The following is a 27004-nucleotide window of genomic DNA, read 5'->3' on the forward strand; positions in this document are numbered from 1 at the left end:
CATTAACCTTCAAACCATGCGGGAAGACCCACTAGAAAGCCACAAACAGCCTGCTGCACAACACTTTAGCCTGCTGTGTCTGTGTGGATGGACGGCTGTGCTGCTGCTGCCAGTGCAGCTAGCCCATGCATGCCGGGAAACACATTCCAGCATGGGCTGGGGGCGTTACGAGTAAGGAAGCACTTCAGCAGAAAGGAGAAAGAAGGTTTAGGTTCAGGGTTTAAGCTGGAACTTCTCATAGTCTATCCACCCACATAATTCAGCAACTCTAATTGGGTTTTTTTTGTTGTTTTGTTTTGTTTTGTGGCTAACTGAAAGATTTGTTTATCACTGCACCTAATACACCAGGATACTGTCTCTTTCACACAACGGCCATGAAAATACCTAGGATGGTTGTCAGGTTGGCCAAACCTTTTGTAAGCAACACAGAAAAATTAAAGCCTGGAACTGGACATCCACATTTATCTGAAAGTCTTGGCATAGCCTCAAACCAACTACAGTAACAACAACTACTGACCCTACCCATAATACATCCATAAGGTAAAATAACTCCTGGAACTAAATTCTACATGCTATGAGAAAGAGCAGGAGGTTTGTCACCACAGGCAAACCTATCAAGGCTCCCCCAACTCTACTTCACAAAACATTTAAAAATACATTGCTCAGAAAACTTGCGTACTTCTGTACACACACAGCTGTGTGTTTTGTACTATTCAATTGCTCATTTTCAGCTTCTTTCTGGTTATGAACAGTAAAGTTTAATGGTCATAATCCAGCAGGGTTTTCTTGAACTAAGATTCACCTACTTCCAAGGCTTTTCACGTTTCACTTCCCCGCTTTAAACAAAAACAAATTTAATGTTTGATCAGTGATACCTGGAAGAAAATTCTTACTCTTTTCTGAGGTGTTATGCCCCAAATTAATGACTCATACTTACTGAAGTCCACTCTGTCCTAATCTGCCATTCACTGCAGATCTTCAGCTGGCAAGTGCTGGTTGTCTCCGGCTTCTCCAGGTGCTGGCAGCGGTACTGCTGAACTGTCAAGGTGCGATTGGCATACATTTGCCGACATAGGATCTGTCGGTGCTGCATACCAAGGCCACATGTTTTGCTGCATTCAGACCACTCCCCTATATCCCAGCTAAAGAAAAAATCAAGAAGATGTATTTCTTCAGTAAAGATTTCTCTATACTAATCTTAACAGAACTTGAATGATGTGATCCTCATGCTGATATAGAATCTGATAAAATAACCCGTAAGACTCTATATGCATACCGATATTCCATGAAGATGTTTTATACTTGCACCCAATCTACCCATAGTGGTTGATAATAGTAAGTATGCATACAGATTGCACAATCCCTGGTTTCAAGACATACTAACAAACGTTACTTAACCCAGTAATTGCTGTTTGGTTTTCTTTTAAAGAATCTATCTATAATATGTATTACTGATCTAATGATACTTCTAAAAAATTTAAGGTGTGTTGCATAAATTTTTTTTGCAGCAAAGGCTCTAAAAAGGACAGTATCGAAAAATCCCTAACGCATTTAGGCATTCATACATACTACTGAAATAGTAAATAATAAGCAATGAATGAATACATTTAATTTTAGAGATGAAAAGATTCCCTAGATATATATTCTCATTCCAAGATTTCACTGTATTTATTTAATCACTTTTGTTTAAACATGTAATTTTCCCTTTCAGTTTTCATTTCAAGCATGAAGACATACAGAAATAAGGGAAGTGTCTGAAATGTTCACACGTTTGATTTCAGAACCCTTGCAGAAAGCAAGCAAAATCTCTGTAATCTTTGTAATAAATATTTACATATCTTTGTTTATATTCTTGATATTATCCTGTGTAAACAGATGATGTTGAATTAGAATGAGTCATTACAAAGAAAAAGGTGAGAAAAATGCTTGGTGAGAGAAGAATCTCCAAGAAAACATCTTCAGAAGTTCCCGAGTATCTACTGTGCACTAGGAAATGGCTTGTCAGGCACCTCTAACACTATAGCAGCACTCAGACCATTAGAAACTTCTGTGGGATAAGGAGTGGCCACTGGCTGCTCAGAAGGGAACTGAAGAATGTAACCACAAGAGAGATGGAAAATACAGCTTTCTGCTGAAATAAAGCTGCTACGATGGCAACTGGGTTTAACCATTTTCTTTTCTTGGTATACACCCTGGATGAACTGACTTTTTAAAGTTTTTCTTGTTGACATTTTAAAATAAGTTGCTTAGCCAATTGTAAGTCACAGCCTCCTGATGGCGAGTGTCTTTTCCAAAGGAAATCACATCTTGTGTGCTGGCAGTATTAGTGTGCTGGAAACAAGGACTACCGCTCCAGAACCCTGTCTTCAAGCTGAAGAACTACTGAATTGAAGGAAAGACATGTGATGCTCCCCAGGGGGTGGCTGTGAGCACTGTCAGCCTAACCTTATCTTTAAATATGATACCGTGGAAGCAACATGTGGGCACTACAGCACACTGATCCAGTATGGAGCAATATAACCTACAGAGCCTCTTCTTTAGGCAGGTATATGCGAGGCCCGTCACTTGAAAAAAAACCTACCCATATCAAGAACGTGTATAGTGTTGCATACCTGAACAACCACAGCAACTTTGAGAAATTATTAAGCTCATGTTGCCAACTTCGCTTTTGTCTTCTCTGAATGCTATTGCTCCCTGTGAAGGGGAAGAAGGCCACCAACGACTACAGAAAAAATATGCAGTACACTTTATGAAACAAGTGCATAGTACTTAGAAGTTCAGACTAGTTTCCTACTTAGAATAGCCTCTTTCACATGCAAAACCTCAATGACATTGGCTTGTTTCACTTGAGGTAAATTGTAGTGTCTTACAAAGCTGGACATGGGAAGAGGTTGCAGGCCTCCTCTTCTGGAATGGGCTTGGTGCTGCTGTCACAGTAACTCTCAGATACCTCCTCATGAGTGATTCTGTTGACGCAGTGGAAAACTGGGTACTGTGACCCTGAAATGAAGAAGAAAATTAGGTGATGTGTTGCAAAAGACTCCAGAGTCATAACAGTAGCATCCAACACTGACACAGAAAGGAAAAGAGTAACTTAACAACAGGACATACAGACTAAGATTTTATCCAAAATTTCCAAATGTAAGAGCCAAATGCTAGACTATTTAATTGCAGTATTAAGGGAAGCCTTTAGTATACAGAAAGTACAGCATGGCATTGCAGGAAAGGTTGAGAAAATATGCTCCTTGGTCTACATGAGGCCTTTATAGTGCAGAGAGTACAAACATTAAGTATTCAGGCAGTTTAAAAAAATGAAGCCAAAACATAGGTTGAAAGGAGGAAAAATTTAGCAGTAATTCTGTTGTGCTTCTGGAAAGAGACTGAGCCTCCTTACTTTAGAGTTGCGTTTAGTGAACACATGAGAACATTATCCACTTTGCCTGGTTTTCAAAAGAATTCATAAGATACTGGTTACAGGTTAAGCACTACTGTAGACTACAAACTCACTAAACATTACTCTTCTCCACATTTAATACTTGGCCTTTAAATAATTTTCATGCTAGAGCATAAAGACAGAAATCTACTTCTATTACCAGTGCACACTAACTATCAAAATTATGACAAAGAGCAAGGTGCTAACATGTCTACTGGTATTTGGTAAGTGAAAAGTTGTAGCACATTAACATGTTTCCTGACACAGGTGGTTGAGGAGCCAGGAAAGGTGCTCTGCTAGACCTGATACATAAAAACATAGAAATCAGGGGTGTGAAAATCGGGGACAGTTTTGGCTGCAGTGACCATGAGATGGTAGATTTCACGATTCTAAGAGGAGGGAGCAGGGCAAAAAGCAGGACCACAAGCCTGAATATCAAAAAAGAGCAGACCCAAATCTCCTCATGGATCTGCTTGGAAGAATCCCATGGGATAAAGCCCTAGAGAGAAGTGGGGTCCAGAAGAGTTGGTTGATATTCAGAGACCACCTCCTCCAAGCTCAAGAAAGGTCCATCTCGACAAAGAGGAAATCAAGCAAAGGTGGCAGGAGACCTGCATGGATAAGCAAAGAGCTCCTAACTCAACTCAGACACAAAAAGGAAGAACAAGAGGTGTAAGCAGAGGCAGGCGGTCCTGGAGGAGTCCAGAGATGCTGTCTGATTGTGCAGGGATGGGATTACAAAAGGCAAGGCCCATCTGGAGTTGAATCTGGCAAGGGATGTGAAAGGCAACTCTACAAGCACATAAACAGCAAAAGGAAGACTAGGAAACATTTCCTTTTTAGTTCTTTCTAAAAAGTAGTACAAAAGCCTGCTGATTCTCTCTGCATGTTTACACCACGTACAGTGGCAGCAACCCCTCCTGGTCACTGCGGTACAGCAATGGCACCAAACACCTCTGGTAACAGGAGCCATTTGGTTACAAGAGAAATAGGGCTCAGGCAAAGAGAAGTGGTCACAGTACAGCCCACAGCTGCCAGCTGCGCCGCCTGAAGACAGACCCACTGACTTAAAAATTGGGTGATTCTAGTTATTTAGGCTATCCTACAGCAAGTGCATTACTGCAAATGACTAATTATTTATTGGTTTATTAGTGCAGATATTCAGGATTACACAGCAAAAGAAACCATGAACAGGAAAATTAACTCCGAACTGAAACAGAAACATTTTGCTTAGGTTATGCCTGACTTTCTTCAACAGAATGAAATAAGGACAAGTGGAACACTATTCAACCAGACAAGCAGATACACAGTTCATGCTTCACTGTACAAACTTTTCGTGGAATGCTTTCCTACTCAGATTTCATGTTTGTCATTTTGCATTTGAAATGTGTGGATGATGTGTGATTGTTCTGGATAAAGCTGTATTTGAAAAGTAAAACTATACTGACTGACCTTGATATCAACAATATACTTCAGAATTTGGGAAAATATAGTGTACAACCTGGAGACAGAGCCTGGAAATCGGAGGAAAAAAATCAGCAGTTCGCACTTTTTAATCTCCTTGCATAAAGTAACAAAGATACTGCCAAGACTGATAACCAATTACACATCCCAAGTAATTTCCAAGATGCAGGTAAGAGTTCTAAGGCACTGGCCATGCTCCGGGAAGATGAGGGAAGGTGGTACTCCTGTAAGATCTTTCAGACCAAATCTGGATGAAGTTCCTGTGGCTCCAGGACTGGAGGAATTTGCACTGTACCAGCCCTTTTCTCTCTGGACTTCACTTCCCTGCCAAGATGTGGCAGCAGTTCCCACACTGTCCAAGTTCTAGGAGATCTGTTTGCTTAGTCATTTTAAATGGAAATCTGGGACAAGAGTTGGCAGTTCTCATGGGAAGCATTTTCTTTTTTTAAAAAAAAATGATAATAGTCTTTTTTATTTTTCCAAGCCAAGTTTTACTGAAAAGTGCTTTGAAATCTCACAGCTTTTTATCACAACAATTACTTTATCCCCCCTTTTCCCTTAGGTGGCACAAAAGTAATTTTTCTTTCTTTCTTCTTCCAACTTAAAATTTCCTAACGTTATTTAGCATTGATGGGTTCATTGGGGCAGGGGGGAGGAGGAAAAAAAAGGAAATTTAAAGACCATGTATCATCTACATTTCTGCATGAAGAAATAAAGTAGTAGAAAAAAGGAAAACATGAAAAAAAAAAAGAAGAGTCTCATATTGAGTCACGCAAAATGAAAACAAAGCCTTAAACAGTATAAGATTTCTTTCTGACTTTTTCCACTCCATTTTTTTAATCAATCTATGTAATCTAGTTTGACTTGAAATGCCTTAAGGGGCATCAGAGATTCACACAGGCTTCTCACAACAAGATTACAAGGAATGTTCATACAGTCTCAACAGTGTCTGGATGCTGCTCTCAAGGTCCAGTTTGTTGAACGGAACACACACACATTCTCCAAATACTGCAAAAAGATACTAATTTTTGATAGTTCTCTTGGTAAACTTTGTGAAGTAAATTTAAGCTGTATAGGAGTCTGAATTATATCCTTTGAATTCCATTTGCCTACAATTTTGCTATCATCATTTTGACTCAGATTTCATTAATATCACTTCCAATAACTCCCAGATCTCTGAAGAAATAGCAAGATCTGTGTTCATATTTCCATAAGGTCCACAAGAAATACAACCAAGACTTCTATGGTGAAAAGGAAGAATACATTTACCCTGATGAGTTCCTGCAACTGCATCATAAATTGCCTGATTGGGATACTAAAATTCACCCTGTATATGATAATCCAGACATTCAGCAGGTGAGACTACTCACTGATCAGTGCTAAATAATCAGGTGCAATTAAGGATTTTGCCCATATGACTTGTGTTAAAGACACAAAGTATATTTAAATGCCAGCCAAAATAATTCTGGTTTACATTCCCTCCTTTGATCCACAAAAAGGCTGACTTCAAGAAGTCTTCTGACTTTTATAGGCTGTATTTTAGCTCTAACACTTCTGCTGTAATTTCCCCAATGAAAAAACTTTTCTGAACATACTGGGAAATAATTTGGACTGGTATCAATACTGCTGGATTTTTTAGCTCTATCTGTATCTATAGCACGGATATAGCACGGACACTCATCTGGCCTTGGACCAAATTTGTGAAGTGTTCTCTCAAACTAATTAGGAAACAATTGTTCTTAATGTATATGAACTGCTGACAGTCAGCTGAGTTCCCTGGTATGTCTTTATTTCAAATCTCTGCAATTTTTTAGGTATGGTGATAAGTGGCTATGTACAGTACAAAAGATTTCACTTTTACTATCACAAAAACTTGTTCTTCCAAATAATATCTTGTGCTGTGCATCATTGAATCTGCGGCCACTGTGTCTTACAGCAAGGATGAATCTGGCAAGGCCAAAGCAGTGCATTCATCAGGTCCCAAAAGCTCACTAATTACTAGTCCCTTTCCATCCCTCTTCCTTCCCACTTCTCCCCTATGAAACCCAGAGTTTTCTGAAGTCACATTATTCCTGTTCCAGCAACATGCAATGAGGCAAATACGGCTGATGGAACTTTCCCCTAAAGATCAACAAACTGTTGACAAAGACACAAAAAGCACTGAGGGTGTATCTGACAAAGCAGGAGAGGCCAAAAATGCAAGGATAAAGAATGCCAAAGAATGCTGAGGAAAGCAGCTGTGTATCAAGGGTGTGAGAGAAAGCAGCTTGCCATAAAATCCTGAAATATTTCCTTTTGGAGGCAAATGCCATATATTACCTTTTAATTTACATACTTTGTATTTCATATTTTTAATTTTGTTGGGTTTGCTGATTTAAATATAAGCACACATAATAGTATCTTTGTGTCTTTTGCTTCTAAGAGAACAGAAAACACCAGGTCCAGCAATGCTTTGTGCATGCAAGAGCTGCTGAATAGCTACACTGCTTCTTCTCTCCATGCTTCTGCTCTCCCACGCTAGAACCCTCCAGTGTGTCATCTATTTTCTGTGCACGGTGTATGAAGCACTTACCTTTCCCACATGTAGTAGTGCACTCGGTTTTTCCAATCTGTTTCCAGTTGTGTTCTCGGTTTTGTCTTGGTGGTTGCACAGCAGGCACCTGGTTTTCTGGCTGATGAGAAGGAAATCTTCCTGGCTGAATAACTGGAAAAGTTCCAGCTGACTGTCCAGTGAGAGTGTCTGCCTCCCTATGCAAATCCTCATCTTCATGATTTGTACCTTCTGGCATTCCTAACTGACCATTCAAGGGCTCCCCTGATGATGGACAACAACAATAAAAGTAAAATAATGAGCCTCACTTGCAAATATCAGTCTCATGTTTTCACCTGCTAATAATCACAACTGGCACATCATTACACTTGAAAAGTAGCTTTAATCTGCTATGCAGATACCTCCAAATAGTGTCCTGCAAAGACTGTGTTGTTTTAAACTAAGATAACCAAGTCTCAGCCAGAAAATACATTAAAAACTGAAATATCTCCAAACAGATGGTAGAGTTAATGCACCCACTGTCACAATTTCCCAAAGTTTTGGGGTTTTTTTTTTGTACCATGCTCTGTATTCTGTGCTTCCCCATGTCACGGCACAGCTGCTCCTCATTATGAGCAGACTGCAAACACACATAGAAATTTGCCAAAGGAAGTCATGAACATTAAAAGTAGGGCCAAACTCGCTTGCAAATTTTCTACTGTCCTTCAGAACGTCATACCGGTACATACGTACATACCTACAGAACATACCTACAGCTCAGGAGCACGAGCTGTCCAGATTCTAGCTTGGAAAGGCAACAGTTTTGTGTTTGAACCCCTCCAGTTGGGAGAGGGAAGAGAAACTGCAAAGGGTTGTTTTAAATTACCTCAAACTCTGAAGAGAAAAATCATGTTCTATTTAATTTCTGAGACATGGTTACAACACTCCAGCTTGTGCAAAGCCATGGTTAACGTTTTGACAACTGAAAGTAGAAATATGTGACCAGATTCCCTGCTACAGTAGAAATAATCCCTGCCATTATTAATTCACTGAGGTTATTAAATTTGTGCAGACTTCTCTTTCAACATGTAGGGTGAAACCCTGGGCCTCTCCCACACCAGTGGCAGCATTTTCACTGAATTTAGTGGTATTAATATCTCCATTACCTTATAGGGTAACAAAATGTGTTTGATAATAGGAAATAGCGGCATTTTACCTGGCCTCCTGTGAGCAAGCAACTGAGGACTAATGACATTGTCTCCTGGAATGATATACTCATAATGTATACCTGGGTTAGGCTGCTGATGTATCATCTAAAAAGAAAAACAGCCATATATTCAGTTCTTCCACTTGTTATATTACTAATACTTAAAACATGTACTTGAACTAATTAACTACATAACATTATTTATCATCAGTCAGGACAGAAACAATGGTTAATGTCTCCAAAAACTGGGGAAAAAAAAAAAAAAAAAAGGTGCTTGTTTCTGGAAAAAATAAGAAAATGCAGGTTACTACGTTTGCAAACTTGGCTAGCTTGTGATGGCTGAGAAACTATTTCTCTAAATCTTCTTCAAAAAACTTGTAAGCGACACGCTTGGGGCTGAGGTGCGGCTGCGGGCTGCAGCAGGGATGGCCTCGCCTCTCGGCAGCATGGGCAGCAGAGGCTCACACCCAGCCCCAGCACCAGGGACGGGCCCAAGGTCACCAAAACATTCTCAGACAGAAGGAACTTGACAGATGCCTGTGGAAACATATGCAAGGAAGAAACAAAGCAGAGAAAAATAAATAGATCCCTGTCTACAAATCTAGCCAACTGCCTTTTTTAAGGTTTATCAGTTGTACTCTTGAACATAGCACATGCAGACAGCACATATGGGTTATTCTGGGTGTAGTCCCACAAACCAAACTGTTCCTTTTATCATCGTGCAGCTACCTCTGCACCGCTCAGTGGAGACTTGACAATCCACTAGCTAAGATGCCCAACGAACGTTATGCCGCTCTCAACATAAGCATTGCTCAGTGAAGATCAAGCGAACAGATTAAAGGCCCCCATACTTGTGCTGAAGAGCGCCCGTGCAACCCTCCTGCATCCTTCCACATTAATTTTCAACTGAACGGAGATGTAATGTAAGTGCAGACACTCCCACTGCTTTACAGCTAGCCACAACAACTCTATCAAAGTGTTCTTCATCAAACACAGGCAGGAACCATCAGGTGTTTTCCTTTAAATGTGAAAATGAAGCCAAGTGGTTTCAGAACACTGCTGCAGAAGCCTATGTGAGCTGACAAGAGTGTGCCTCTGGAAGTCAGCATCACTTGTGTGCTTAAGCAGTTGGGCATCATAAGATCTGAGCAAGGTATGGCTTAATGAAAGCTTTTAAAAACTGTTAGCAGCACACTCCATACCCAACTGGCTTGTATTATACATTGCTGCTGCTGAGAGCCTGAGCATACTCCCACCAGAAATGCAAGGGTGCCATCAGCTGCTAATTTCACTAGTTTAGCTTAGATTACTTCAGTACTGCTCCTACTGACCCGGTGGCTTTAAAGGTCCTGAACTCTTTGTGGGGATTGGTTTGATAGAAGCCTCAGATTACACTCAAACTTAGAGCACCTTTTTTAAAAAACATAACCAAACAAACACTAGAGCTTGCACTAGCTCTTTGCTTTTGACAAACCGTGGCCTGAAAAGAAAAAAGTCATGTTACACCAACGGCTTTATGACCCAGCAGAGCACACTTATGCTTCAAAATTTCACTAAATTCACCACACCAATCAACACCAACTAGGGGTTCAGACCTTTGTTTTTCTTTGTGTCAAAATCACTTTTTCCTTGCCAAATATAATAGCTGTTCCTCTAAACTCTGTCCCTCAGAGATCATTCGCTTTTCTGAACCATCTAATAATGCATTGCCTGTAGTATTTTTTTGTAAGGGTTGGTCCTTCCCACATCACTTTGTTATCCAAAAAATACACCCTCTTTGTGTTTGGTCCTGAGAGAACTGAGCACTGTGAAGCTCACTTCGGTGGAAGAGTAGAGTAACCCCCACCTTCCCGAACCAGGACCCTGTTCTTAAGATTCCAGGTTCCAGGAACAGCTTTCCAATGGTTCCCATGGTTTTTCCACCACACTTCTCAGAACAACTGACAGCCACATGTTACGAAGAGCTTAACTGATGAAGTCCCTATGAATATACTGCCACAACTTTCCTGCAGGAAAATACCTGGAATTATACAAATTTTTGCTTTGAGTTAGTGGACCTAAGTCTTTGTAGCAATGCATACTTAGCACCTGGAGAAAACTTGCATCTCTTTTTATCTTGCTAATTATAACCTGCTGTAACTTAGACACCTTTTTAATCTACATTTTAGAGTGGAAGAAGAAGACAGCATGATCACAGTCAAAATGAACAGAAAGCCATTTGTAGTTCCCATCTGCAAGTCTCTTCATTTTTCTACACAGAGCATAAAGATCATGACTATGGATGAAGAACATTACATGATTCAGGAACTGCAAGACGAAGTGAAAAAAAGACATCTGTATCTGTGCGGTTACAAATTTCAAACCTGTTAGAGAGGCTGTGTCATACTGATGATTGATTTTCTTTCATCTAGCACTATCCATTTTTACCTTCTCACACTATATTGGAAACGACACTAAAATATCAGCTTATGAGGAATTATAGTATTCCTCATATCTATAAGAACCATCTCAGATAAGAGTCCAGCCAAATTAGATGTAGCAATCCATAGTAGCAGCTACAAAGCAAAACTGATAAAGCCATGCCCATCACGCCAGTTTCATATATTCATAGCAAAAGTAAAAAAAAAAAAAAGAGAAGAGACTAAAGAGACTAAGCCTAAACTAAAATATTAAAATATGATAAACTTAAGCTTAAGGATTTATATGGTATGACTTTGGAAATAACTGTTTAATCCATTTCCTGATCATTTTCTCTCCAGGTCATTACGTACTAGGCATTAATCAGCTGACAATAAAAATGTAAGACCAAACCTCAGCTCACAGCATCCTGCAACTACACAAAAATAGGTATATTTTAAAAACATGGAGTCTGCATAGGGGGCACCTAGGAGCCCCACCATTTAATCATCCAGGCTTTTGCCAGTCTAAAACTGCAATCAATCAGAAATTATCCAAAAAATAGTAATGTTAGCTTAATTATTACACTGTTTTATTAAGATAGCATTTAGCTGATGGGCAATAACTTTGCCAACATCTAACTTCTCCCAGCTAAGTAATCAGTTACTATTTGTTTTTCTATGAAACAACCCAGCACACTCAGTTTTCCACCCCATATTGCACTTAAGGGCAAAAAAGCTGTAGCTGGATGAAACAACCATATCATCAGTCACTCTAGTTTTTTTTCAGTGAATGGATTTTACCATGTGGAAGTGTATAATCTCAGAACATGCTATTTATCTTTGAGTAAGTTGTAATCAATTCCAGTTATATTTTTTATTTCAACATGATGCACTAAAAAGCTGTCTCATCTGAAGTAAACAGTTTTTTCAATATGTTTCCCCCCTCAGCTGCAATTTGTTGTCCCTCTTCCTTTCTCAAATGGCTATTATCTGTGGTCTCCTAGCACAGCTTCATATTAAATCTGTGCTGCTTCAAATCCCATGTTCTATAGCTTTTTGGACTTACGTTTCTTTTAAAGACAACTGAGATGGTATCACTCTGTGAGATGCCTTGTCTGATTTAGGTATTTGCTTTAGTTCACTATAAAATTAAACTGTGCCAAATCTGCTTTAGTAGGAAAGTATTCAGAGAAAATCCACTTCACAAAAAAAAGACCCCAGACATTTGTATGCTTTATCTCTATTTTACTGAAAAAGTAAAATTGGTTTTACTGGTTCAGTAAAGCCTGACAGATAAAGGCTTCGTTGTTATGTGATCTGCAGCAAGACAGGAGCAACAGCAAGCAATAGTAAAATATAAAAAGTTTCAAAACTGACCAAGTATTGGTACTCAATGCAATTTTAGTGTTGCGTGTTAACAATGAGCTGAACCATTTTCTTCCATCAGGAAGGTGAATACAAACACAAGAAACTTACATAGACATCAAGGACTTCATTTGTTGGACCATCAGCCAAAAACGACTCTCCTGCAGTGCTGGAGATCTCATTTGGGCGTTTATAAGTGAACATTGTCCCACCACCTTCGTATCTCCCAGGTCGATCAATTGCCCAGTTTCCATTGATGATGGACCGCCCTGATCGACTCCGCAGTGCTGTAGAGGATGGGGACAGAAACACAAGGACTTTGATCAGAGGAAATCACCTTCCCACACTGGTGCATTACACTGTTAGGTGATCTCTGATGCCAGGGGATGAAGCTGTGCAGCTGTTGAAAAGAAGAGAGTTATATTAGTAGTTGTGCAAAACCCAAATGAGCTTAGAAAACTCTGTCTGAACACCTGGTGTGTTTACACTGCAAGAAAAGAAAGAAAAATAAAGATAGCTGGGAAACCTTTTGCAACAGTAGATTGTCATGTGACTCAGCCAGCCAGCGGCATACACTGAATACACATGGATGCTGAGGAAACAGTTCTCCTCACTTCTTCCCATTGAATTGACTATTTTGTGATTTAGACAACAAAACACAAAGGCAGAAAATCACTACACTTGGGGACACATGAATATTCTGGGTTGCCAAATATTCCAGTCATTCTTCATGAAGCCATTTGGCTACTCCCTCTGCTTTTCAGAACACCGGGGTTTTGCCAGAACATCTGCAGAGCCCTGATCTGCAGCACTCTTTGGAATGATGATCTCTCTGGAAATACCAGTAGGATCTCTTGCATAAGGAAAAGTGACTTTGCAAATCAGATACCAGCCAGGGAAGGATAAAATATGGACTCGCAATCCAGCTGTGCAGTGCACACCCTTTGTCATCACGGGCAAATCCCTGATTTTTACGTGTGTCTGCTCCTTCTTGTTCCTACTACCTTCATCTGTCTATGTGACTATAATTTTAAGTCCTTAAGGTCAAAAACTCCTGCCACATACATGTGCATAAGGCTTGACAGCTGAAACCACATCAGACATTGCTGAAGTACACAGGAGACACATGACCCTTTTTCTAAAGGCTCTACTCAAAGATTTTCAATTTTATTACAAAAGACTTTTAAATGCAAACTTTAAAACAGACAACAAAATCTACTAACACCCTTGACTGTATATTGCTTGGCAATTTACTTTTAATGCAAATTCAAGGTATGAGCTTTGAACTTAAAAAAAAAAAAAAAAAGTCAGGGTCGAGGACCCAGTTTTTCCAGAGATGACTGCTGCTTTGTCCTGTCACAACTGCGATACGCAGTTAAAAGGCTCTCGGCATTATACACAGCTATTCATGCTGCTGGGAAAAGCCTACATACAGGGCCTAAATGATGGGAAAGTGAATTTATGCCATGAACACCAAAGTAATATACATTAGAGAGGAAACTTAAATTGTCCCTACATATTCCAGATAGCTGAATTAACTGGACTAATCAATAGAAGCAGTCTTGCTGCTTTTGCTGCGGGCCTATCAGTGAAGAACATCAGTTACTGTGTGCCGAGAAACAGTCACAAAACGTCAACGTAAAGGTGCATTATGTTAAGATTAAAAAAGACAGCAACAGAGAACCACGCTAGAAATATAATTGGTCTTTTATATAAATTAGTGGTTTTATGTGCAATATTACTGCCACATTTCAGAAACCATGTCAATCACTTCATGACTCGAGTAACCCCTTGTTGAAAGAAAACCTTCTGTATTGAGAAAATTCCAGTTACAGGTAAAGATGCAGACAAATACAGACATATGGATTAAAAGTCATTTATTCCAATTCACTTAAACCAAAAAAGTAAGGGAAAGTCATGGAAAAAAAAGGCTTGTAAATTCAAAAAATTCAAAAAATTTCACATGACGTGTGTGTATAAGCCTATCAGCTTCAATCTAACAAGAAGCTGTTGAGAGGCATATTTCAAGAAGGGATTGGACTGATAGCTGATTTTTTTTTTTAATTAATAAAAGTAAATAGCTGCAGAAGAACATCCTGATATTGAAGGTTTGAACTTCATAATATCCTATCTATATTAGGCTAAGACCTATAACTTGAGTTTTTTTACAATACCTTATGAAACACCTTACCGCTGGTCACTACAAAATCCAGGGAATCGGACAGATCCCCATTTTGATCCACAGAGCAAGTTCTGTACCCCTGCTAGGAGACACAGCCGACACCCACCCTCAAAGACAGTCCAGCATGTAAGAACTCAGACCAGAACATCCTGGGTGAAGCGACAGTGACACTGCAAGTGCCTTTGCCTTGTTAAGTTGCAAGACTGAAAAGTTTTTCTCCCCTCTGAGATTGGTTGCTGCTGACTAACCAACTGTTTTTAATTTACTTAACATTGATGAAATTGTTTACAGAAGATGACTTTATTGTGGGTTTTGATGAATTTTGTAAACAGTGCTGAGATACCATCATGTACTTATGTCTCTTGTAAATCCTTACCAGTTTTATTTGTTAATGAAAAAGCAACAGTTCATTAAAGTGGGTGACTTTATCAGTCTTCAAGCATCAACTAACTAGAATTTTGAGTTATGTTTGTGATTTCAAGTCAGCTTGCATTAGTTTGCCTTACAATCCATGCAGAAACAGAGGTACGCAATATTAATATATTACCTAACCACTACTAATATATTTTGAATTGCAGTTGTATATGCTTTATTAATCATCCTTGCACTAAATGGATACAGTCACACCTGTAGAGAGGTTAGGGACTCAGCAACCTACGTTTTCAAAGGGGAGTAACAAATTATATGACAACACATGTGCATTATGTAAATTTAAAATATAAATTAGTTTAGTCTTGATTATTAGTATCCCAGTTTGTGCTAGACAAAATTTTAGTAGGACCAATTTTGGTTTTCGTTAAAAGGAAAATAAGGTAGTAACTGCACAGAATGGGTATAAAAGTAGATAGATTCATTTAAAAGACTTCATATTATTGTATCCCCTTCTTTCTACACTGTAAAGAATATTTGTCTGTTTGTTTGTTTTTTGTTGTTCTGGACACAATGTAAAATGTAGGAAGGTTAAGGATTAAAGGTTAAGGATTAAAGGTTAAGGATTAGTTGGCTACCACCAGTTCTGAACCTATCAGAAAGGAGCCCATATTGTTGACAGTCTCTCCTTTCAAAGAAACACAGAGGACTGTCCCTGGACCCCCTGACCCTGTAAAGAGCCTTAACGGGTGAAGCTTCAGACTTCTACTTCTCCCTACACAAAGTACTCAGTGGATTTGAGTGGCTAGACAGAGTTGCACCCACATAAACTCAGAAGGCGCGAGTCATGTTAGAGAAAGTTCCACCCTTTCGAACTTCCGAAGGGAAGCAAAGTTAGTCTGTATCATTCCCCAAAGAGCACTAAAATAGCTGGTAGAATCAAGAACCTGGTGCACTTGGCTTACAACTGAAGTAAAAAACTTAAATGGCATTAACATCTCTGGATCAGACCCTGTAAAAATGTATTCACACATTTTGAAATTTCATTTTTCTGAATGCTATGTGCTTATTTTTCCAAGAGCTACCATGCATCCACTTGCTTCCGAGGTCTCACTTTCTGACACATTAACGAAACAGTTTCTATACCATGAGCATTAGTTGAAAAATATCTTATACAACGTCAGCCATGAAAATGGCCTTGTTACTCATATAGTGCTGGGAGGAAAAATTACAGCTCATGTACTATTACATATAGGTTAAATATGAAACCCATTCACATTGTCCACACTTGTTACATTTTAATTCAAACAACTGTGGAGTAAATGCTCCTGCAAAATTTACTGGGGACTGGTTTCACATTGTTTTTTGATTTGGAACACTTCCTTCACTTTATGATCTGAGTATTTTTTCTTGTATTGCTGCTAAACAAATAAAATAAATGAATTATCAAGAGTTCAGAAAAAAAGCAAGCGAGCTGGCTAAGATTAAATTGTTGTTAATAATGAAGCTGTAGAAAGATGGCTGTCTGAGAGTCCATTAAACTTTCATTTCAAATCCTTCATATGACAGGTCTGAAAAAGGCCTCCCCATAAAAAGGGAAAAAGTGCCTCTTTTATGTTTTGATCACTCTGCAGCTCCCACCTCAACTCTGCCCCATGAAGAATTTTTATGGTGCTAATATTTTTAGCCAAAGCATGAAAGATTATGAAAAGCTTTACCATTAATTCCTCATACAGTCTGTAGCTGATTTCATCTGTCTTTCATCCTGGGATCAGCTTCTTAACTAAAACTGTGTTCTACAGTGCCCTTCTGTAATGTTTTGCTCTGCAGATATGGAGTATTTTAGGACACAAACTCTGACCAACACTTCTGCCAGGGCTACTGTTCTACAGCAAAATCTCAATAGGCCAAATATTAAGACGTGTGGTTCAAGTATCTGAAGAGTATTAGTTTTCTACAGTTCAGTTTATAGCTCTGCTTCTAAAGATGTTTTGCAGCTCCTGTCTTCCTCTTTAACTATTCTATACAGCCTTCCCTAGAACTTGGGAAAAAAATAGTGAAAGACAATTTAAATCAAAAGGTAGTTGATGCAGTGGTGCAATGGAGTGAAATTCTGTAAACAGTGAACTCGTGCTTACTTTCAAGCTTAGTATTCCCAGATAGAAGTTATGTTTGACTGTCTGTAAGAGTAGGTTTTGGAATCCTAATTTAAACTACATAACTGCAATCAGAAAGCTAAAAAAGCCATTTCTCTAATACTTTAAAGATAATTGCATTATTTTCATTCCCTTTTATTGTGTTTTTCAATCTTGCCAACTTTGGCGATCCCAGTTCAGAACATGCTCCAGCTCCTGAATGTTAGTGACTGCTTCATACGCTCAGGTGAATTAAAAAAAAACAACCACCAAACCCACACCAAAACCTACAAAAAAGTTTGTAACACTCAGAACTAGAAAAATATAGGAAGATGTAAACTTAGTGTATGTCAAAGCTAGGCTACAAGTAAAAAGACCAATGTATTACTAATACTGTGAAAAACATCACTCACCCTGCCACAAAACTTTCTGGAAAACTTTTAAGTATGTAACAGTAAATTAAGCATCTTACACAGGAAAGAATGAGCCGTTCCTTACCATTTACTAACCCAGCTGTTCTGGCATAAATCAGTCACTTCTTATACTCCCCTCCCTTCAGCTACAGTTAATTTAACATCTAAGGTAAGTTTTGGTGTTCCATTTCTTAAAAGTTGCACTCAACTTTTTCAAATAGGCAATTTCCTTATTAGAACTACAGCATCTCATTTACAGTATTACCACCAAAACAACCCAACCCATCTTTAAAAAAAAAATCAGTGTGGATACGATTCAAGCAAAACCATTTGCTCTTCTGCTCAAAACTCTCCTACTTTAGATTAAGTGCCCAGTGCTGCTCAAGCAGATGGAGAGGAACTTGGAAAAAGTTGATACCATTACATATCTCCTGAAGACAGTTTTCAGAAATATGGTCTAATTCCCAAGACAGGACCTAATATGCGTATTATTAGACATAAGGTAACCACCTGATTAATTTTCTCTTCCTCTGCAGTCTCCCTGTTTCCAGAATTATTGTCTGATCTTTAATGACTCAGGATCCCACTTGGTTAAAACTGACCAGAAAGTCTTACTAGCCCTTCTTGACTCTGAAAACAAAGTAAATAGCTGGAATGTGGGCATCCTAAGATGATTCACCTGCAATATAATAAATGTTAACCTAAACAATAAAATAACTCACCCTCTGTCATGAACTATATGTGTGAAAATAACTGTCTTGATGAAAGGAGAATGTCATGAGTCAGTCACAGTGAAGTAATGGTGAGGAATATTACAAGTACAGATCCACTGCAGAGGTCAGAGAAATAACTATATGAAAAATCCTAATATACTTCCAGCTACCAAGTTGAGTTTGAACAAAATCAGTTTTCCAGGTATTTTTAAGTACCTAAATTAGTAACAAGACTCATTAAACCTACAGTGGAACATCCAAGACTTTCAGAACGTTTCATTTCATAGTGAGTTCATATTATGCAAGAAAAGCCTCTTCTTATGGCATTTTCCTAAGTCTTAATTCTGTGAAAGCCCAAAACACTTGCCTGTGAAAATTAAAGTTCACATAAACTCAATGTAAAAATACATTCAGTTTGAGTCATAAGGCGAAGGGTCGTATCAGATCTTAATTTATCTCATTATTATCATAACAATACAACAAAAAGGAAGTGAACAATTAAATGGGAACAAATGGCAACTGCCTCTATAAGATACCTAATTACATGTTAATGTGTCAGGTACTGCCAACATTACACGTGGAATTGTTGGATACCATCAGACAGCGTTATTTAAAGTCACTCCAAAATATGAAGAGAAAGACAGTGTCTCTGTTTTATTCAGCTTTCTTAAATACTTCTGAATATTGAAAGAAAAAAAATGCCAGAAGATTTAAATATTTGCAATAAAAGTAATAATTAATTGGAAGTAAAATCAATAGCTTAGCATTAAATACTAATATAAACATTTTTACACATGCAAAGAAAAAAGCTGAATTTTATAGATGAGTGTTTACCATGACTGAATGACTTTAAATCTAACAAATCGTTTTTGAACCTCTGCTGGGAAGGTGCTACACAGTTTTCAAGGTAAACCATTCTGGGAAGCAAAGTATTTACAGGGAAACTTATGGTGAAATGTTGGAACAAAACATTAATTCAGATTTGAATTTGGTGGATGGGTAAAGAAAGCAACAATTTCGTACAACTATGTGAAGGTCAGCTATCTGAGCAACTTCTACAACAATTAGCAACACTGTGCAAGGTAAAATAAGAGTCCGCATGTTCCTCAAATGTAGGTTTTGATAAATCATTTATGTACACATTCATTTTCAGTCTACCCAGTGTTATATTACAGAATCACACAAGCACAGGATGGTCAGGGCTGGAAGGGACCTCAGAGACCACCCAGCCCAACCCCTGCCACAGCAGGGTCCCCTCCAGCAGGCTGCACAGTCACGTCCGGGTGGGTTTGGGATGTCTCCAGGGAAGGAGACTCCACAGCCCCTCTGGCAGCCTGTGCCAGGGCTCTGCCACCCTCCAGGGAAGGAAGTTCTTCCTCACACCCAGCTGGAGCTGCCTGTGTCCCAGTTTGTGCCCGCTGCCCCCTGCCCTGTCGCTGGGCACCACAGCCAAGAGCCTGGTCCCATCTTTCTGACATTCACCCTGAAGTTATATATACTTGACCTTTCATTATATAAAGTATGTCCAGTTCGGCATTGCAAATTTATAAAATAGATGCTATAAGCTTTGTATGATCTAGAATACACATATACTATTCCCAGCACAAAGTCCCAACTGTGCTTCAGAAAACTGGAAGCATCCCGATCTACAGAAGCAGTTTAATATGTTTTCTAAACTTATGGCTGAGTGACTCCTATTTTTCTAACCACTTCATGTCTGAAGAGACATATTTTATGTGTGGGCCTAGTACCTCACAATCCACAGGACATTTTCACCCAAAATCACATAGGCACAGTACCAATAATAAAATGAAGCCTCTGAAACCTGGCAACAGCACTCATGTTCAGAGTAATACAGTGTATTTATTTTCTGTCCTAAGGCCTTTTTGTCTGGGAGAACAGTGTCCTAAGTCCTACTTAATTGCTTTACAAACCACATAAAGTCTTTAGACAAACAGAATCAAAGTGATTTCCCATATATTAAAATTATTAAGTGTCTCTCATTTGGTCCTGGCCCAAGCAGAAGCAGAGTAGTTCCTCTCTTCTGGGAAGAGGCCTACACGCCTGCAACTGTGCTCAGTGGGAAACCAAGTCAAGGCTTCTGCTGTGGAAGTTAATTGCAAATGTCTCACTGGTAAGGTAATTTAAGCCAGAGAACCTTGACAAGCTGCAGATGCACTCAAGATGCAAGTCAAAGATTGATAAAACATGGCAAAAAATTATTCAATAAATTTCCTCAACAAAGGCACTTAGAAAAGGCAAAGTGAGAGAGATGCATAGGGCTCTCAAGCCCTCCCCCAAGTGCAGTAACTATCTTATTTTTACACCTCAGCACAATTTTTACTTGATGCATCACATTTGGAGCATATTTTTGGTATTTTAATTTTTTTTTTTAATTCTGTTGCTGTTTAAGTCAAAGTGTAAGAATGTTTTGGCTAAACTAATTTTCCTTAGAAAACAGCAAGGCCTTCCCAGCCTGTTTAAAGGCTGCAGTAAATAGTATGACTACTTCTGAATAAGCACTAAGATGAAAGAAGCAAAAGGAACACACACCTACTATTTATTTTTTCTGTTAAAAACATGTTATATGGAGCTTTCAGAGACAAATCTAAAGTACTCACACACTGGATTATAAAAACCAGTGCAGAATGTTGCATCTTGTACCACTAAACCCTAAAGATACCCACTGGTGAAATCCCCTGTGAGCAAAGCCAGGCAGTTTCATGGTAAAAACCCCGTGTAACTTGCCAGTGGGGACAGAACAGTAAGAAAGCCTTGGCAGGTGGTGGTGGTGGTGGTAGTGTTGCCTCTCCAAAAGTACTTGAAGACAACTTCAGGTATGTTTTTTTTTTAAAAAAAACTGTTCAGTTTTACAAAACATAGCTTGCCTTCCTGCCCGTCAGCCTGCAGCATGGAACACACAAGACATTTTAAGTCAATAAAGAATATATTGACCACAACCTAGATGTACTGTAAGCGATAGTACACAGCTACTGGGCTACTTAAAATACCTCTGATGCATAAAGAAAAAAAAATCAAATGCCTAGAGACTCAATAATCCACAATTTTACAACAATGAAATACGTATGAGTTCCAATGGAGTCTCTGAAACAACTTTCCAAAAGCATAGATATTGGTTGATTATTAGAACACACCTTAGTTACAAGACTATTTAGGAGAAATTTGGCGTACTTCTTGTGAAGTGACTTATGTATTATTTGCCTCTGACCTTTTGAATTCAAACTCCTATTGAGGTCATGGCAAAGCTCCCACAGGACTCTGAGCTTAATTCAAGAAATATTAGTAGGGCTAAGAATCTCGTAATCAGCAACAATCAAATGATCTTTAAGAGTCTGATCCTACAAAACCCTTATTCTAGAGCCAACTGAGGATATTAGAAAATGGTCAGCAGTTCACTGACTGGGCCTTACATTAGTATCAGATTGCATATGCTAATCTGAAGACAGTATCTCTGCAGGTGGGACATCTTCTCTGGCACTGTGTTGGTTTCTTCATTGGCAACCAAGACAGGGTAAGGGGACAGGTCTTCTATGACAGAAACGGGGCATCTTCCAACTGTGCATAGCCGAGGAAGTGCTGCTAAGCTTCGCACCATTTTGGAAGTTCAAAGCCATTACTGGCCACTTTAACAGCGTCAGAAAGGACCCAGACCAGAGAGTGAGACTCTCCCCTGGGAAGTACTGTATGACCTTACACATGACCTTCTAAGGCAGAAGAATACTTTCCAAAACAAACTTGAGGACAAAACCCTCCCGTGTATGCCTCCACTACTCCACAGTCCAGGCAGGGCCAGAAGCAAACATAATACAAAAGCGTAACAGGACTTCTCATGTGTTTTCTAGATCCTCACTGAAACCAGGAGTAAGCTGGCTCCTGTGGTATTTCCAGCTCCTTTTCAGAGCCTAGGAACCAGAACCTTCTGCACAAGTACCCAAATTTGGGAAGCATCCAAAATTTTAGTTCTATCTTTCTACACATTTTGGTTGTATCTTTTTATACATTTACCCAAAGTAGTGTAATATAGACTGTCCTTAAAAATCTTAGTCATTTGTTTACCTAGTAGGAACTTAAAAATCTGCTTTTTAGAAATCCAACAAGCATCTTCCCTTACATCTTTGAATAGCTTGGGCACATGCTTATGTCCCAAAGATATTGTTGCATGTTATCCACCAGGAGTAGTAGACATAACATTGCCAAGTAAGCACGACCCAGTGTTAGTGCTAACCTCAGCATTCAAGCAATTGCTTAAATATTTTCACAGTACAGAGTAGGTAAAAATGTCGGTTATAACACCAGATTTGCAATACTGTTACACGGAAATGATAATTCTAATATACTAATATTTCCAATGAAAGACTTAGGCAGTTGTCTTTCTTACCTAAAATATTAACAGTAGACTTCAGATCAACATCATGTTCATCACCACAACCTTGCTCAAGTTTTTCTGATTACTCAGTGAGCTATTGAATCATGTCAAAGAAAACCTGCTTCATGTGAGAATAAATCTGAAACAGTGAACTGCACACAATCAATTTTGCCAAGTTTGTCCTGAGATTCTATTTTAGCAGGTTTTACCCTTCCACAGTGACAGAGTCAAAAAAAGCCAGTACAAGAAATTCGTGATCTGCTGTCTTAGGACTAATTTACTGTTGTTTCAGTTGTGAGGGAACAGACATCTTCTGGATGCATTTCCTAACGATTATGAGCGCTCTTTTTTTTTTTTTTTTAAACATGCTCTAGTAAATTTGTATGGATTTGAAGACTGGGCATGTAACCTTTAGTGTTAGAATGGAAACAGATTATTTACTGGCAAGTTAGAACAGGTGGATGAGAAATCAGTTGAGCTGACGGAAAACTTATCTTCAACCTCTATACTGATTATAAGCTGGCTTTTCTAAACCTGCAGTTTCATGCTGCAGCTCTATGTTATATATAGATGTCACAAAGCAATCTTCTTTACTAATACTAGACAAGTGTGCTGGAATGCAATTCTTTCAGAGTTCATTTACTCTTTGCCATTCATCCTGCTTGGCCACCTTTTCACAATGCATCCAGTAGGCTTAATGAAAACAGCATTGTCCATTCTACTTCAGTTTCTGTAATTTCCTTTTCTGGATTTCATGCAGTCACCAAGTGCCAAGATGTTCAGAATGCAGTTGCTTTCAAGCATATGTTTAAATTAAATAATGTTTGTTACAATAGTTCCTTAAGACCTCGTCCTCCTGCTGCCTTATCTATTTCACTTAACCTCAGTTTTGGTCAAAAATAACTTGACAGTATTTTAAAATACTTCACATTCCCTGGAAACGTCTTCTACTTTTGATATGTTTTTCTCTTGCATTTGAATGTTACAAGCAAGTCCAATACCAATGAATTGATAAAGCTAAACTACAAAGGCTTTTGGTGCTTCATTTGTCAGCTGTATGCTGCCATCAATCTACATTTCTATTCTGAATTATGGGCAGAGATGTGTCAGTGATTGCAGCACCGCGTTCACAGAATACAAATTACTGTCAACTTTTCCAAGGGTTTGTTGCCCGGAGGAGACATGCTGTTTCCTAACTTTTCACTTAGATTTTCCGACTACCATTCTAAGCTCCCCTGCAGCCCACTGTTAAAAGTAGACTAAACCCAAACAACTGTCCTTTCTAGACTATCTAGAGCCCTACTAGATGGCAACACTCAGCAAACAAAACCAGATAAAGCCCCAAATCCAAATCATATTAGTTTGGCACAAAATGAAGTGTTTTGCTTTGGTGTCAGAACCTTAGTACCTTTGGTCCGACTCTGAAAAATGTAGATTGAATGTGAAATATGATTGTGTCAAAATAAAAATTTGAAAACATTGTTTTGCGAAGATCTGTGTCTTTCCTGAAAGAGCTGTGGCTCCAAGTACTAGCGGAATTTGACAACAGGTGCATACAGAGCTTTCATCCTGCCTCAGCCTTTTGCTGAACTGGCTACTTTTTGGCAGGTATTTCCCAAGTTTTAATTACAATGGCAAGACAATTTTGGTTCAGTTGGGTATTTCTCTTTTCTTCTCTGTACGTATCAATTTAACAAATCCCTAAAGCAGCAGCGTGGGTGATGCTTCACAAGAAAATACTGCTGTCAATACAATTTCTTTATTTCATCATAGTTCTGAGATTGTCCTCAGAGAAAGATGTTTAATCTTGCTTAGAGCTCCTCATGTGCCTGTTCTTGCAGATCATCTCAGGCAACAAATCCCACTATAGGTTTCAAAACATTCCTGGTTTTTTTAATACCTGCAAAAAACCCAAAACTATTTACTGGCTTAAAGGCAAAGGTTTTACAGTTAATCACTGCAAGCAGAAACACTTATTTTCTGCTGCTTCAGCAAACAGTCATTTTCCTTTTGGAGTATTCATTAAACCGTTGCTCTCTACTTTCCCCCTGCTGATGCACCTTCCTCTTCTCATAACTTCCATAACCCAGGTATGCCTGTTCCTTCTTTTGCTTCTGACTCCACAAGCCACGTTCGATGCATCAGCACAAGGAAAATGCTGGGGTAGCAAAGAACAGACAATTAAATACTGCTGCAATAAATAATAGGGGCTTTGAGGAACAAAGCTGATTTATCATATAGCCATATGATCCATTCTGGCCCAGACACTACAGCCAGTTAAAAGTCTCAATGGCTTCGATAAAACCTCCAAACAAAATTGCAGATATCGGCATGTTACAAAAGGGTCTAGATCTTTAATTCTATCACAAGGGGATGCAGTATTTCCCCTTATTTTTTAATATAGTCTTCTGTGACAGATATTAAATAATATAAAATAAAAATAGCCAACTACAAAAATCCCACTTTAGCTAATCCATATTCCTCTTCTGTTACGACTTTTTGATGAGATGAGAAGCAAAATGAAACACACACACTTGCTGACTACAGTATTCTCACACTTCAACTTCTGATACTCTGGCACATGCGAGTTACTACAGAATATGCATACTGCATACTGCGATATACGACATGAGATTAGCAAAATGTGTGATTATATGGCATTTATTGTGCTTCAGTGTCACTACTGCTCTCCCACACATCATACTCAATATTTATTAATATTTATACTCACATCATACCCACTGGGGAACAGTGTGCAATACTGACAATCTAACCAGGGACCTTTTGAAAACAGATATAAATAGTAGTTTTAATCAATCAGAGGATGTATTTAGATCCTTTCACTCACCCAGCTGCTGGATTAAGGCTGTAAATATGTCTGTATCTGGGCTGGAACTTTTGAAATACAGAATTCATGATGCAGATTAAATGACACAAGTAAAAAAGGTTAATTACACCAGAATTTCAGCATTTTGGCAATTCTTCCATTGCAAGGCACAACACTTCTTATGAATCTTATCTTGGGTTTCATTTGCAGGTTGTCTTTTTTTTTTTTTTCCCCTATTATTGCTTCCCCTCCTTGAAATTGCTCTAATAAAAAGCCTTTCCCCATTTTTCAAACAGGTGCTTTTGAGTGTTGAGGACTTTTAATATTATTATTCCTAAGTACAGAATTGATAACACTTACATGATTCCCATGCTTTCCATAGGGAGTAACTTACACAGAAGCAACACTCACATGTTAAAGTATGACTCTAAATAGCTTATCTGGAGCATGCAGTTAGTTTCTAAAAGCATTTACTGTAGGACATTCTAATATTTACTGTGAAAGCAAATGAAAGAATAAGAGGAAAGAACAGAGATGAGGTTCATCTTTATGTTAGTGTTATCTTTATGAGGTCTCCAGCACAAAAATGAACCTGCTTAGTTCTCATTAGCATGACAGGCTTTATTAGAGTCAGGAGCGTGTGGAGGCATCAATAGTATGCTGTTAACTATTATATGCAAATGTTGCTCTGTGTCAAGATCTCAATAATCACTACCACAATGAAAGATACCACAATCCAATTCTGCACCAAGGGTGATTCGAGCCCCAATTCGTATCAAAGCGTATGGCCTGCAATGAGTAAAATACATGCTGTATGAAATGACATCACTCCTAAAAAGAGTCATTATGTTTTATGAGTAGTATATTACAGTCCTCTGCACTGGAGGGGAAGAGACACATTATCAAAAGGCCAGCACAGTATTTTCTGAAGATAAGGATCATCCCAACAATAATTGTAAATGAGGACGTTTCCTGTTATTCTGTAAATGAGCTAAACTAAAAGGACTTAACACAATGACAGTACACAATAAAGAATGATAAGCTTTCCATTTATTTTTACCTAGCCATTCTTTATACCTCAAACACATTTTATTAAGTACTAATAAATAATCTATAAAAAAAGCTAATTCTCTTTTAACTTGCACAAAAATTTCCCTTGAGTTGAAAGAGTAGGAAGAAGCAACTACTAATCCCCAGTTCCACTGAAGTCATTGTAAGAATTCTGCTCTTTTCAATGGTGCGTAATTTTACCATTGTTCAGGTTTGTCCTGAAAATACTGAAGTGGAAGGAGAGAAGGGCTGGCACAAAAGCAGACTGAGTGAAATGAAACAGGGAGAAGACAAAAGGACAGTACTAAAACCCAGAGGAATGGAGTAAGAATCACGCACGTCCTGCATGTGTAGAGAAACTATGTTAAATGTATACACAGTTGCACTGGTTTAGTGCATTCTGGTTTAGGAAACAGAGCACCTCAAGGGAACTCTTTGTCGTTCAGAAGGACACAGGAACCGATCTGCAGAATGTAGCTCATAATTGCAGGGTTTTTTTCTATACAGAACTTCAAAAAGTCTTCTCACAT

The 27004-nt window shown here is 38.7% G+C and overlaps 1 protein-coding gene across 1 annotated transcript in view; it reads right to left on the reverse strand.

Moving 5' to 3' along the window:
• The window catches only part of THSD4 (thrombospondin type 1 domain containing 4), a 319815-nt gene that overhangs the window by 24953 nt on the left and 267858 nt on the right, over positions 1-27004 (reverse strand). The window contains exons 9-13 of the mRNA XM_055716936.1: positions 12510-12685; positions 8644-8740; positions 7470-7712; positions 2871-3000; positions 938-1142 (exon numbers count right to left, since the gene is read on the reverse strand). Coding sequence (XP_055572911.1) covers positions 938-1142; positions 2871-3000; positions 7470-7712; positions 8644-8740; positions 12510-12685 — 851 coding nt within the window. The remainder of the gene's footprint in view (positions 1-937; positions 1143-2870; positions 3001-7469; positions 7713-8643; positions 8741-12509; positions 12686-27004) is intronic.

This window comes from Falco cherrug, chromosome 7 (assembly GCF_023634085.1).
Source record: "Falco cherrug isolate bFalChe1 chromosome 7, bFalChe1.pri, whole genome shotgun sequence".
In the NCBI taxonomy this organism is placed as follows: Eukaryota; Metazoa; Chordata; class Aves; order Falconiformes; family Falconidae; genus Falco; species Falco cherrug.